We start from the raw sequence: 15,267 nt of genomic DNA, 5'->3' as shown, positions 1-15,267 counted from the left end.
GAGCCTATCACCTCTTAACTTCATCCTTGGGATCAGGATTCCTCCAAACAAGGTAAGTTTTTGTGCCTTGAATTTATATTGAATTTTGCTATTTAAATAATATGAAGAGGTTTTTTTTTTTAAGATCAATGATTAAATGGATGTCCCATTCAATTGACCAGCTTTGGTTGCTTGAAATTATTTGAAGGGAGTCTGAAGACTTTTTCCCTCTTTTGGTATATAAATCTACAGTCAATATATAGAGTCTAAAGACATTTTAAATATTACATATGTGATTATTCAAGATTAAGATTTTTTTGCTGCTCTACTTTTGGTGTTTATCTTTTGATTATAGTTTGTAGAGTTCTGTCTGTTATTTTTTTTTCAATAAATTAAGCCAGAAGCACACAGAAAGCAGAGGGGAATGTCTGGAGAAAACTGCAGCAATTTCAAGTTTTTCAAAACGTTGAAGAAAACACCTTCAGAAACAGAATCTCGATCATTTAAATTAGTGTATTGCAAACTGTGTGCCATGGCACATTAGTGTGCCTCCTGAGATTTCAGGTGTGCTGCGAGAGGCACTGGTGCTGGCTGACTGCCTATAGGATGTCCCTTCAACTCCAGCGCCTTTCCTCGCCATGCGTCTTCCCTGCTGGCACTCCCCCCACACACACATACTGGCAGCTCAGGGCCAGTCTGGAGGGCCTTCGCACATGCGCACATGTTGACGTGATGATGTCACATATGCATGTGACATCATCTCATTGACATCTGCACACTTCCGAATGTCTCAAGCTGCAGCCACTAGGTTTAGTGTGCTTTGGCTTGATAAAGTTTGCGGGACACTGATTTAAATCATCTCAGCCTTCTAAATTATGAAGAAACTATACAAAAAAGAACTTACCACCACAGAACAGCTTAGAGAGGCTGCACAAAGCTGAATGAAAGAAGCCTAATTTGCATATACCTTAAGAAATGAGGGAACAAAAAAAGAACCCTACAAAAATGGAGGCAGAAAAATCACTGAACTAGAAAAAACCTCCCAAACCCCAAGAAAGGAAAATGACTAGAGGAAGGAGACAAAGACCAACTGAACACTCAATCAACTGTGTTAGAAATTAATAAATGCTTAAGCGGGAGAGCCCTCAGTCACACAGCCATCACTGGGAAACCCCAGGGAAAAGCTGATGCGAATTTACACCCAGAAGAGTGTTAACTGCGAAACATCCCTGGGCTCTCTCCGCATAATAAGTGAATAAATAAAGTGCAACAATAAAGTGCAGTATGTGTGAAAAAATATGATTAAATAAAAAAGGCACACACCAATGAATTAAGTTGAAATTTGTCTCTATCCCCCAATCATGGGGCCAAAAGGAAAATTTTCTACCTCGCTTTCCAAGCTGTGTCGGAGAAACTGAGAGACCCAGCGCAGTCGAGTTCCTGAAGAAGGGGGTGTGTACCCCCGAAACGGAGTCCCGTAGGACGAAGCCATCTTTTGCTGACTGCCTACACACGGAGAAGCTAAGTTCTTCTAGTTTGTGTTCAGCTTGGTTAGATTTGGACACTCATTTTCCTTTTGGCCCCATGATTGGGGGATAGAGACAAATTTCAACTTAATTCATTGGTGTGTGTCTTTTTTATTTAATCATATTTTTTCACACATACTGCACTTTATTGTTGCACTTTATTTATTCACTTATTATGCGGAGAGAGCCCGGGGATGTTTCGCAGTTAACACTCTTCTGGGTGTAAATTCGCGTCAGCTTTTCCCTGGGGTTTCCCAGTGGTGGCTGTGTGGCTGAGGGCTCTCCCGCTTAAGCATTTATTAATTTCTAACACAGTTGATTGAGTGTTCAGTTGGTCTTTGTCTCCTTCCCCTAGTCATTTTCCTTTCTTGGGGTTTGGGAGGTTTTTTCTAATTTAAGAAATGAGGGATCATGGGATCTCACTCTGAGCTTAAAGGTTACTGGGAATGATGGCTATGTCTGGCCATGTTTGTATGAGAGAAGCAAGGGTGGCAATGATGGCTTTGAAAGGTAGGTCTTAGAAAGGCTAAGATTATTAAAAGCTTTATAAGAAAGGATATATTGTTCTGACATCAAAATCTGATGTTTTTTTGAAGTGGTTTCCTTGAGAAAGCAAATAGCAAAACATAGATTCTATGTTGGAGAATCTACTCCTCTGTTAAGCTCTAAGAAGAGTATTACCTTTTAAAATATTGTGAAAGTTTTGTAAACTAAAGTGAATATTGATTGTTAAAAGGAGTATTTTGATAGAAATAATATAAAAAGGCTGACCAATGACGAAGATGGTGCATTAGTCTGTTTGAAAGAGAACAATTCTAATAGCGGCACTGCTGAGGTCACTAGGAGAGGTATTTTTCCCTCTTTGGCATTTGAGATTTGTATTTTTTTAAGGTACTACATAGAAACATAACAGCAGAGAAAGGCTAAATGGCCCATCTAGTCTGCCTATCTGCAGTAACCATTATCTCTTTCTCTCTCTGAGAGATCCAACGTGCTTATCCCAGATAGAAACATAGAAACATGATGGCAGGTAAAAGACAAATGGCCCATCTACATGATAGTTTGGTTTTGAAAGATACTTCAAAGATAAAAAAATTTGTCCTTTGAGTTATTTGCCCTTTTAGATACGGGCACTGGACATGTCGCATAACACCAAAGTGTTATGCATGTACCAAGCCATACACATAATTTTCAAATAACTCCAATTAGTATCAATTATGAGGTGTTACTTGCCAATTTATCACCACCAATTAGGCCTAGTAATCAATTAAGTTGTCTGCATACATTAACTACGTATACTGATGTATGCGCACAGTTTTAGGCACCATATACAGAATTTGGAGGTTAATGAGCACTAATGGCTAGTGCATTAAACCCCCTTCTATAAAACCGTAGCACAGTTTTTCATGGCGGTAACAGCTCCAACACTCATAGAATTCCTATGAGTGTCGGAAGTGTTACTGCCGTGGCTGGCGCTAAAATTCATGCTATGGTTTTGTAAAAGGGGGGAGGGTAAATCCATTAGTGCACCTTAGTGAAAGAAGCCCTAAAAGTGAAAAATTATATGTTTATATAATCAACCGGATTCCCACATGTGAACAATGGGAGTTTAACAAGAACCTAAAAACAGTAATAATAGCACAGATAAAAATAAGAAAACTTCAGTTTTAAAGTAAATTTACAAAGAAGGAACAATCATAAATGATACATAAATGAATTATGATTGTTCTTTGTAGAAAAAATTTGTACTTTGTTTAATTTTGTGGCTCTCCAATAATAAAGGGGAGGGGGTTAACACAAATATTCTATTATGGAGAAAAAGACTCTTAGGGGCTCTTTTACAAGCTGCGGCAAAATCCTACATGCTAAGGACAATTTTAGCACAGAAGTAAAATGGCCAATTTTCTATTTTTGGCATTAAGGGCCATGATCTAATGTTGCCATTAGCAAATGGTCATTAGTATGTAGGCAGTAAGGGGTAATTCTATATATGGCATCTAAAAATTAGGAGCCAATTACTGTGACGCTTAAGTGTGATGCTATAAAAATTAGATGCACTGTATAGAATCATACTTAGCCCCGCCTAAATGGGCTTAGGCGTTGATAGGTGTCCTAAAAGGGCGCATCCTACTTACAGTATGCCAGGGTTTTCTTGGCCTAAATGAGTGCTTCGTAGTCCAAAACACGCCCACAATCCACCCTCTAACCACACCTATTTTGTGGTCGGTGCCTTGGACTGGGCGCCTACTTTGAAGTGATAGGCACCTACCAAGTTAGGCACCTAACATCCAATTAAGTCCAATATATGTCAATTATGAGGTACTAATTGTCAATTATTGGCACTGATTAAGTCTATTAAACAAGGCTGTATTTTTCTGAGCCGTGGTAGAGGTTTCTACCATGGTACAGGGCACTAAATCAGGGGTGCCCAAAAGGTCGATCGTGATCGACCAGTAGATTGCAAGGACAACATGAGTCGATCGTGGAGCCTTTCCTGGGCTCTGTGATAGACTCGCGTTGCCTTTGCATTCTCCCTCCTTCCCCGATGCGCAAAAGCCAGGCCTGTGCAGCCACTACACAAGCGTTCCCCCCCAAACAAGCTGCTGTTCCTCCATTGACCAACTAACAGTACTGTCTTCTCTGGAGAGAGACAAGAGAGAAAGAAAGGCAGATAGAAAGAAAGCAAGAAAGGAGGGGCAGGGAGAGAAAAAGAAAGCAGGGGCAGAGAGAAAGGGAAGGGGCAACGAGAGAGGAAAAAAAAGTCAGGGAAGGGAATGGAGTGTGTCGGGTGGCAGGGGGGAGGAAGAAAAAGTTGGACTCATGGAGGGACAGAGAGAGATGTTGGTTGGAATGAGGTCTGGAGGAGAGGAAGCATGCAGGAGGAAGAAAGAAAGAAAGATTGGATGCACAGTGAGAAGAAAGTGCAACCAGAGACTCATGAAGTCACCATACAACAAAGGTAGGAAAAATGATTTTATTTTCAATTTTGTGATCAAAATGTGTCCGTTATGAGAATTTATATCTGCTGTCTTTATTTTGCACTATGGTCTCCTTTTACTAAACCGCAATAGTGGTCTTTAGTGCAGGGAACCTATGAGTGTCAAGAGCAGCACGGGGCATTCAGCAGAGCTCCCTGCACTAAAAACCACTATCATGGTTTAGTAAAAGGGGAGGGGGTATATTTGTCTATTTTTGTATAGTTGTTACTGAGGTGACATTGCATATTTTAAAGTCATCTGCCTTGACCTCTTTGAACCCCCCCCCCCCCCCGAATATAAATTATAATTAACATTTTCTCTGCGTACAGTGTGCTTTGTGTTTTCTAAAATTTTATTGTTGGTAGATCATTTTGACTTGGTCATTTTAAAAGTAGCTCGCAAGCCCAAAAAGTGTGAGCACCCCTGCACTAAATGCTCCAATGCTGCTCCAGTGCCTAACTTTGGGTGCACTATATAATACTTGCCAATAAGGACTCAAATGCTAATTCCATGTTAATCAGTTAGTGTGCTGAATAGCATAGACAAGTCCATTCTCTATTTCCAGAAATGCCCACTCAGCAAAAAAATTAAAAACAGTTTTTAGACTTGAGTCTTTTCACAGGATGCCTTAATATGCCCCATGGTAAACCTTTTTAAGCTGAGGTAAGAACCAAGTTTACCAGAGTTTAGTCAAAGGACTCCTAAGTGTTTCCCTCATTTTTTAAAATTTTGTTTCTTCATGAACCTGTTTATTGTATGACAGCTATACCTTCCCTTTCAATATGTTGTCAAGGTGTTTGCACATTGTAGACATATGAGATATTGTTAACCTCTGCTTATGATTCTGTCACTGTGTGCCTTAGTTCCAGAAGGTGGAGCTGATATGTTGTTTTCTTTTCTCTGTAGCATATAGGAAGTACTAACTTTAGATCTCTGGATGGAATGTTTAAAGGCAGACTAGCATAGTGGCAACAATACTTTACCTAATGTGATCTATTTCTCCCTGTTTAGATCCGCAACTTCAGATTAGCTCATTTATAGATTGTGTACACATTTGTAATTAAGAAATAATATTGCTGCCTCTGGAAAGTACTATATAAAGAAATCAAAACTGTGAAATCCAGTTGTGAGAAAAAAAGCAGACTTGAACCGTACTTCACAGTTAAACTGTAGGTTTAAAGAAGAAAACCACAGAGGCTTAGAATACAGAATTCCAAAAGACAAAGGACAATATTACCACAGATAGAAAGGGTCCTTGAAAGATGTAATCCTTTATTAAAGGGGTTTTTAATAAAGGATTACATCTTTCAAGGACTCTTTTATCCATGCTAATGTTGTCCTTTGTCTTCTAATCATAGATTTAAAACAGAGAAAACACTTCCAAACCAAGGAAACATAGTAACATGGGGTAAATATTCAGCTAGCGGCAGTCAATGTGTTTTTTGGCCAGTGCTGGTATTATCCACAAATATTCAATGCTGCATTAAGTCCATGCACATGCACTGAATATCTGTGCAATGTGCGGCAGCGGCAAAAAGGGCGAACAGAATGCTAGGAATGATTAAGAAGGGGATCACGAACAGATCGGAGAAGGTTATCATGCTGCTGTACCAGGCCATGGTACGCCCTCACCTGGAATACTGCGTCCAGCACTGGTCGCCGTACATGAAGGACTCGAAAGGGTCCAGATCAGAGCGACTAAAATGGTTAAGGAACTGAAGGAGTTGCTGTACAGTGAGAGATTAGAGAAACTGGGCCTCTTCTCCCTTGAAAAGAGGAGACTGAGAGGGGACATGATCTAAACATTCAAGATAATGAAGGGAATAGACTTAGTAGATAGAGACAGGTTGTTCACCCTCTCCAAGGTAAAGAGAACAAGAGGGCACTCTCTAAAGTTAAAAGGGGATCGATTCCGTACAAACGTAAGGAAGTTCTTCTTCACCCAGAGAGTGATGGAAAACTGGAATGCTCTTCCGGAGGCTGTTATAGGGGAAAACACCCTCTAGGGATTCAAGACAAAGTTAGACAAGTTCCTGCTGAACCAGAACATACGCAGGTATGGCTAGTCTCAAGGCACTGGTCTTTGACCTAAGGGCCGCTGCATGAGCAGACTGCTGGGCATGATGGATCACTGGTCTGACCCAGTAGAGGCAATTCTTATGTTCTTACATGCAATATTCAGCACTTTCTTACATAAGGTGAACCGCATAAAGGTAGATCTGTGTTTTATGTGATGCTATTTATGCGGTTATATATTGAATATTGGCACTTGGGGAGGGGGGATTAATCCAGGTGTGGTATAAGAACTCCCTTTACTGCACCCTGATTCCACATGGGTTTCAGCAACTCACCTTACAAGAAGCCACTTTGCAAGCAGTGTTATTCCCGTGGCCTGGGAGCATCAGGCAGCGCAGAGACAAACCCCCAAGTCCTAACTCCAATCCCAAACCAAAAAAATCCCCTCTGAACATCCTGGCCCCCTGGGGCTACCTGCGAAATTGCATTAGAGGGCCAGTGAGGGGGGGTTGGTTCTGAATGTCCAGGATGGTCATCCCCAGATTCCCTCTTGGATAACTCATGCTGTTTCACATGTAGCCGCTGGCAGGGTGGAAAGTGCAGGGGGTGGAGACAAGATTGAAGGAGACCTTTTCTTTTTGGCCTATGAGAAGTGAGATGCAGATTTGCAGTCCTATGCTCCCAGGTAGGAAAATAACCCCAGCAAAAAGCATTTACTGTGGTTTTTGGGCCCTTATGCGACTTGCAGTCTATCACTGCAAGTCGTGTTAAGGTATTTGCATAGTAATGAGATGCAAAGTATGCATTTGAAATTGCATCTCATTACTAACTAACCCACACAATTTAAATATTGTCATGAATTATGTGAAGCAGTGCTGGGGCCCTTTAGGCTGCAATAAGGGCTAAATAAGGAACATTAAGGCTGCTTTATGAATCCCCCCCCCCCCCCCTTAACCGTATAAATTCTAACTCTGCCCTGGGCTGCTTACACTAACCGCAGATATTCAGCAACTCTAACCAGTAAAGTGCCATTGAAATCTGCAGTTAGTCCTAGGGAGAGTATGGCGCAGTGGTTAAAGCTACAGCCTCAGCACCCTGGGGTTGTGGGTTCAAACCCACACTGCTCCTTGTGACCCTGGGCAAGTCACTCAATCTCCCAGGTACATTAGATAGATTGTGAGCCCACCAGGACAGATAGGGAAAAATGCTTGAGTACCTGAATAAATTCATGTAAACCATTCTGAGTTCTCCTGGGAGAACAGCATAGAAAAATAAATTAAATCTAAAACAGCCTGTCCTGCCCACTTAAATTCCTTTGAATATCAACCATAAACAAAATGACCCATCTATATGGCCACATAATTTTTGATATACGTAAGTTCTATTTAGGTCTTAATTTGTAGACAAAAAGAAAGATGTGGCAGACTGACGATGCAGGAACAGAAGAAGAGGGGCTGGATTAGGAAACAGACTGTTCTGTGCTCTGCTCCAGGCTTACCCCCTCCCCTTCTCTTCTTTGTACTGTAGGCTAGGTAGAATGAAAGAGCTGGAATACTATAGGAGGGCTGCTCTGGAGTGTGCAAAGAAGTGATGGAATTGAGTTACAGGCCCAGCAATTATACTCTGGTCCTGTTTGGTTTTCTCTCGTCACTGCTGCTAACCCTTATTTTGTACAGAAGTAAATACATACCCATAAGGCATATATATAACTGTTCAATTTTGTAAGCATATGAAAAAAAAATGCTATGGGCTAAAGTTCCCAAGATAATCAGTTTACTTTTGGCAGTTTTGAAGAACAGAGGCCTTTGGGATTTCAGGAAATGCTTTACTCATAGTGATCCTCAGGTATCACTCCTATATTTATTTACAAAATATTGATTACTATTTTCTAATAGCATACAGTGCTTATTCTTTCTTTATGGGCAGAAGCAAATAGTCAATTGATCATTGAGAGGGACTTCAGTGTACTTCAAATCCCACCTACGCAGGTAGTTTTTTTTTTTTAGTTTTACTCTAGAGTTATTTCATTCATATCTGAAATCTAGTTGCTGCCAAATTAAGAGGCCCTTAACGCAAGGTTAGCATGCAACAATTTTACCAGTGTGTTAGCTTGCAATAACCAGTGTGTTACTTATTTTTTTTTAAAATATTTTAGGAGGGGACATGTCATGAGAGAGTGCTACTATCATGCTCATTCCACCTGAAACACTGTGATAGCAACTGCTGATACACTTTTCTGCTGGATCTTCAGAATGCCAGCAGAGTAGCTTAACTTCTGCTAGCTGAAGTCGTCATTGATCCGTGCAGTGAAGTGAACCAAATTTATCCCTCTTTTCTTCTTTGCTTACTTGGGGCTCCTTTTACGAAGGTGAGCTAAGCGTTTTAGCGCACGTATCGGATTAGCGTGCGCTAGCTGATAATCTACCGCCTGCTCAAAAGGAGGCAGTAGCGGCTAGCATGCGTGGCAATTTAGCGTGCGCTATTCCACGCGTTAAGGCCCTAGCACGGCTTTGTAAAAGGAGCCCTTGGTTTTCTTAATTTTTATAAATTTTCTACACCCATGTGTTACTTTTTTCAAATCTTATGTTTATACTTATTTTGCAATCAAGCTATAGTACTAGAATTTTACTTAGCTTTCTTGTTGCAACTGCGCCCCATCAGAGAGTGGCCATTAGCTGGTGCATTCTGATTAGCGCTAACTGGATGATACAAAGTTAACCAGTATGATCACCTAGTGCCTCCTTAATAGGTGGTAAGTGCTCCTTCATTAAGGGCTCCTTTTATCAAGGCGCGCTACGGGGGTTAGCGCGTCAGACATTTCATCACGCACTAACCCCCGCGGCAAGCCAAAATACTAATGCCTCGTCAATGGTGGCGTTAGTGACTAGCGCGGCAGGTGGTTTAAAGCGCGGTATTCCGCTGTTAAACCCCTACCGCGCCTTGATAAAAGGACTCCTAAATTTTTTTACGTCTCCAATTCTAATGGGAATATTAATGCATGCTCTGTAAATACTAAAGTAAAAAAATAAAAAAATCCTGGGCTTAGAGTGTGGGAAAATCCTGTGTTAAGATGAGTTAAACCCATCCCTCTATAGTAAAAGGGCCCCTAAATGTGTGATAGAAATTCTAGTCAACAATGAAGTGTCTTCTCCAAAGGCATGATTTATGATTGCATATCAATGGGAAAACTCTTAGATAAATCAAGTCTTTACAGTGAACAAAAGAGGAAGTGAATTCTGATCACCATAGGTAATGCTGATGTGAAAAAAAGGATTTTTTTTTGTGAAACCTGCATAAAACTGACAAAACAGATACATAAATGAATTACAACAGTGCAGGGCACAGTAAGAACAACTTGAAAAATATTTTAAAAGGGTAGCTTCCTCTTTTTGTCTAAGTGTAGAACTTAGATGTGGATCGTCTGAGTACCATCAGGTTAAATATATTGAAAAGTTTTGATTGATGATTAAGTGCTTAGGAGAATAAGATGTAGTACATTTCACCAACATTTATTTCCTGAAAGGTAGTTTTTGATGCTTTTATTCTACAGTCAGTGCGCCTCCGTTTCCAGGTACCAGGCCACGTTTAGCTCAATGCCACAAGTTTAGGGACAGTCTCGATTCGTTTTCCCAAAACAACTAGGGACAAAGGGATTGCAACTATGTCCAGATTTCTGCGTCTAATGCAAGGATACACTCGTTAATCACGCTTGAAAAAAAAGTGATAGTATAACAAGTTGCATTAGATGCCCCATTTCAGCTAATAAAAGTTTCGGCAGGGTGCCCCTATAGATTTGCAAAGAAGGCAGAAGGATGAGGAAAGCCCGTGTGCTAATTAGACAAAATGAAGACAGTACAGTGCGACACCGAGAGGGTTAATATAATTTGGGAGTGTACATTTTCTTACTTTTCATACCTTCGAGGGATTAGATCGTTGGTACTAAGATTATACAGTATGTCGATCTTCAGAATGACACTGCCCCACCATCACTGCAAGCTGCACAAGCCTCGAGCAGAAGAGGACAGAGCTTGCAGAGGTGGGGCAGAACTCGCGGGGACGGGGGCGGGGAAGGGTCAAATTTGCCCTCGTGTCATTTTCAACCTCAAAACTTAGGGTCACGAAGTTCCCCTGGTTCTCTGTCCCACGGTTAAAAATCAAACCATTCTGCAGTTTAAGAAACCAAAGTTTCCTGGACCAGAACTTTCCCACACTGGCAGATTTATCATCCCGCTAACAGATGAAACCCCCCCCCCCATAAGCAGCAGCATCGCAATAAGGACTCCCAGAGCGCCCTCGCTTCCATAATAGCGCGTGCACCTTCAGCCATTTGTTTCTTCTAATAGCAGGGTTGCATGGGAGTTGCCAAAAAAAAAACCCCCAGTTCTCTTCCGATCACTCGCGGAAAGCCAGAGGGAAAGCTTTTCGGTGTGTGAGAATAAATTCCCATTTTCCGGGAGCGGTTCTGGAAGGCAGACGAATCCGATCCCGCCACCAGGGCTCAGGTTACCAGCGCAGACCCCAGGACTGATCAGGGGGAGGGGGAGGGGGGGCTGTGAAAGCGTGGACACCGGACTGTCTGCCTCTGCGTGCACCAACGCGGCGGAGAGTCATATAATTTCTATTTATTTTAAGGTCTCAAAGGCTCTCGTTCTGAGAACTCCCCGCCAGCGACCAAACGGCAGAGCCGAGCTCATTGCCACACTACGCCGCTGCCCAGTAAGAATGGCAACTGCCGGTAAAGGAAAAGACAGGCGGAACAGGGAGTCAAGGACAGCTCCCGGATCAGGTAGGATAGCCCTGCAGTAGAATCGGAGAGACAATCTGGAGTCTTTAGAGAAACTCAATGCACAGTCTCGATCTAGGGAGCGGAAAGAAAAAAAAAAAAAAAAAAAAGAGGATGGGGGAGGCTCAGGGCGATGAAAGCTGTCTAATGTAACTCTTGAGCCCGTCCACGATTTAGGAGCGAGAGAGAGAGAGAGGGAGTGCAGGCTGACCGCCTCTCCTGCTTTTGAACCTGGGCAGAGGCAGAGCCGGGGAGGGAGGGAGTGACATCATCAGCCCGAAGTGAATAAGGTGGGAGAGCAGGAACAGAGTGGACTAGTGAGATTTAGCAAATTAACAGTCATTGCTTGCTGCCTAGCACGCCCTGTCACTACCATGCAGCGATCACCCATTGAACAGGCAAACGTGTTCTCCAAACTCTTCTTCAGGTAAGAAGACGTATGTATTTATGTACTCGGAAGAACACGTGTGGAGTCTTACTTGGGTGCATTTTACTGTATTTTTTTTTTTTTTTTTTTAAATTAAAAACAAAATTAGCATTCCTTTATACCTTTTCCACAAGGTAAACCGGGCATGCGGGTATATTTTGAACTTAGTGAACAAACAAGTGGTATTTTAAGGGCTCTGTACCAAGTGTATTTAATATTAGCAATGTCTATTTATACTGGAAGTTGTGAGACACTTTAAGATCCGAGCAACCTCAGCACTTTATTGCTCAATTCCTTGCCTACTGCCTCCATACACACATTCGAGTAGCAACAGTTAATAATACCAAAACAAAATTACTAGTTGGCATGACGTGCTATCTTCATTCTTTCTCCCAGCTTTAGAGATAGTTAAGTATTTCGTCTAAACAAATACAGCGAATTAACTCCGTGTGCCTGTTAGTAAGTATTGCTGGTTTACAGTTATAGGAGTTTTAACATTAGTAAAGTGCTGCTTCTTGTGGGCCGAAGTTATAATTTTTATCTACAAGCCTTCTGTTGTCGTACCTCGTTGCCCTCTTACAACAAAGTAGTGAAAAGAGGATTTGGGGGGTCCGTTTCCTCCCCTCCCCCTCGGATTTATTTTTAAATTTTAAAGGGCCAAACGGCCCAAGAGTTGGGCGCTCCTTGGGGGATGAGCACGCGGGCGATAACCTATCAGGGTAGTTCTTCTGCCTCGTGCTGCCCGAAGAACCTCGGACCCTGCCAATCAGGGCTTGGCACTGAGCTCGTGCTTCTGGTTCCCTAGCACTTAGGCTGGAACAGTTCCTTGGAGGAGCGTCGCCGAGGCTGTATAGCGTGTGATGGCGTGCGAATGGGTGCTAATGTAGAGTGGAGTCAGAGGTGGCCGGTTATGATTGAAAGGTTGTCTCTAGGAATCCATGCAGCCATTGCATGGAAAAAAAAAATGCTCGATGGACAACCGCTCCGCTCCTACAATTCTAACCCTAAGATACTGAACGGAATGAAGAGAAGTAGCTCAAAGGTAGCGTTGAAAAAGGATTAATAATAACAACTTTATTTTTGTATACCGCAGTACCACAACAGTTCAGAGCGGTTTACAGAGGAAGAGACTGTACACAGACAGGGATGTTACAGAAAAGACTTCAAGGTTACCTTAGCAAGTCAAGAGTAGTCAGGTATATCCGGAGGCATATCAGAGATACAAGGCAGGAAGGGGGTCAGAGAAATTTATTAGTGATTGACATCCCCCCCCCCCTTGGACATTTCCATTCTAGAACATTTCAACAGATCTGAGACTAGAGAAATGAGGAGAGATGTTTCAATGTTGTATATTCCAGGAAGGGGTAAAACGCGGACCTTACGGACCTCGCAGATCTAAAACCGCACATCCTTAAAAATCCAAAGTCCATGCATTGACAAGTCCACCTTCGCTTTCCCTGCTGCTCAGGTCAGGCCCCTGGCTCCCTCACGGACCTCACAGATCTGAACTGCACCACATATCCTTAAAAATCCGAGGGCCATGCCACTTTTGAGGTCCGTGCCACTTTTAGTCTCTGGCTCTGACAGAGTTCTATGACAATTTAACTCTGATGGATCCTAATGCTTTTCCCTCCCTATGCTAGGATTTGTCAGAGTTAAATTGTCATAGAACTCTGTCAGAGCCAGAGACTAAAAGTGGCACTGACCTCAAAAGTGGCGCGGACCTCGGATTTTTAAGGACGTATGGTTTTAGATCCGTAAGGTCTGTGAGGTCCGCGTTTTACCCCTTCCCGCATATTCCTCCATGCAAACCGATAATCTCTGTAAAGGAAAAGGGGCAATACCGGACAGGGCATGCACTGGGTAAACTAGCTAATATTAACCAGTAGAAATGAAAATGCTAATCTGTTGACTGGAGCAACTTCCAAAGCTAGCTTCTCCTCACAGGGATTTATTGGGTCCAGGTGACAGAGGTCAGAGTTAGTTTCAGAGAGGAGACAATTTGGCTAGTCTTGGATTGGAACTTACTTTCCGAAACAGTTGTCCCTGATTCTTCTACTCCCTTAAAATTAGCACTGCAGGATCTTAGAAATTCGGGACTGGCTCAAAATCTCCCTCCTTGGTCAGGGTAACATGACAGCTCCCCAAGGTAGTAAGAGATGGATTGCTTTGGCCAGTGTAGGAATTGGGTAAAAACAAGCCATGGGGTTTGACTTGAAAACAAGGATTTTCTTTAGCTAATCGGTCTAAGGTAGAACTTATCAATTGAGCTAACATATAGTTCTATTTTACAGTTAACCCTAGTTATTAGTAATTAGTTCTCATTGCATAAAATGGGACCTGTGCTAAATTAGTGGTAACTCATGTTGATAACTACATCACCCTGAATGTTAGGTTTAAAGACTGTAAAAGTAAAATTTGTGGCACATGTATAAAAGATTCATGCTATGATAAATATCTATTTATAAAATTGTGTTGTGTCTGCCTAGGATTTTTCATAATAATCTGTAAGTCTTCAAGGTTTGTGGGAATTTCTTTTTGCTAATTTGAATATCTTTTATTTAGGCCTATGAAAATAAATTTGAACAACTGAAATTTCATTTTTTAATGGTTTTTTCTTAAACGCAGCTTTTCAAGTTAGCATGCTACGAGGGGCCACTGAAAGTTCTCAGACCAAACACAAAGAGAATGATATGCAGCCATGAAACTTACAAGTTATTCCATGTTTTACATTTCATTTCATATCATTAAAAAAAAAGAGTTTCAAGAAAAGCATGGAATAATTTGTAAGTATCATGGTTCCGCATCATTCACTTCTTAGCTGGGCTGAGAACTTTTCTTTGGCCCCTCGTATTTTTAAGACTGCAGCTGTAAGAAGCTTTGATCTATAACATTAATTTCAAATGTATAATTGTTTTCATTAAAGGCCACTAAAAACATAAATTGTATCATTTTATTGCAGATGTAAATCATTCATATATGTAAGTCTGATAAGGCTTTCCTTCATATCCCAATTAAAAAATTATAGTCTACTCCAATCTAGATCTCCAGTCATGGTACATGAACTTGTCATGCCACTGGGGCTTGCATGCATCTGTGACGTTTCCAAGTTTATTAATCATTTTCTGGTTTAAATTTTTTATTCATTTTCATACATCCACAAGTGTAACATAGAAATTTAAAACGATCTCATAAAACATACACTTGAATTCCTTTCATGTACCACTGTAAATACAATATATTAATATATATACAGTTTATTAATCATTTGATATACCGTCTATCATAAATAACCAAACTACACTATTTACAATAAAATATTAATAAAAAGGGTAAAATAACAACTCTCTATTAAAACTAAAGGGAATTCACAGACTGAGCATTACTGACGTGAAACTAGGAGGAAAGAAGGGGAAAGGATTACATAGTTACATTGAGATAAAATTAGGGAAAGAGAGGGAAGGGGAGAACACAGTAGGATGGAAAGCTGAAAGCTATGCCATTGGTAGTTTCACCACCAGCAGGGCCTCCCAAGACAGACAGGTTTCAGCAGAGATG

The 15,267-nt window shown here is 41.4% G+C and overlaps 1 protein-coding gene across 1 annotated transcript in view; it reads left to right on the top strand.

The window, feature by feature from the left end:
• Positions 1 to 11,578: 11,578 nt before the first annotated feature.
• CFTR (CF transmembrane conductance regulator) overlaps positions 11,579 to 15,267 on the top strand; it is a 411,238-nt gene continuing 407,549 nt past the window's right edge. The window contains exon 1 of the mRNA XM_033959147.1: positions 11,579 to 11,709. Within this exon, the coding sequence (XP_033815038.1) occupies positions 11,657 to 11,709 (53 nt within the window). The 5' untranslated portion in view covers positions 11,579 to 11,656. The remainder of the gene's footprint in view (positions 11,710 to 15,267) is intronic.

This window comes from Geotrypetes seraphini, chromosome 9, assembly GCF_902459505.1.
Source record: "Geotrypetes seraphini chromosome 9, aGeoSer1.1, whole genome shotgun sequence".
Lineage (NCBI taxonomy): Eukaryota > Metazoa > Chordata > Amphibia > Gymnophiona > Dermophiidae > Geotrypetes > Geotrypetes seraphini.
The sequence above is the reverse complement of the archived record's forward strand: the minus strand, read 5'-3'. Positions and strand labels throughout refer to the sequence as shown.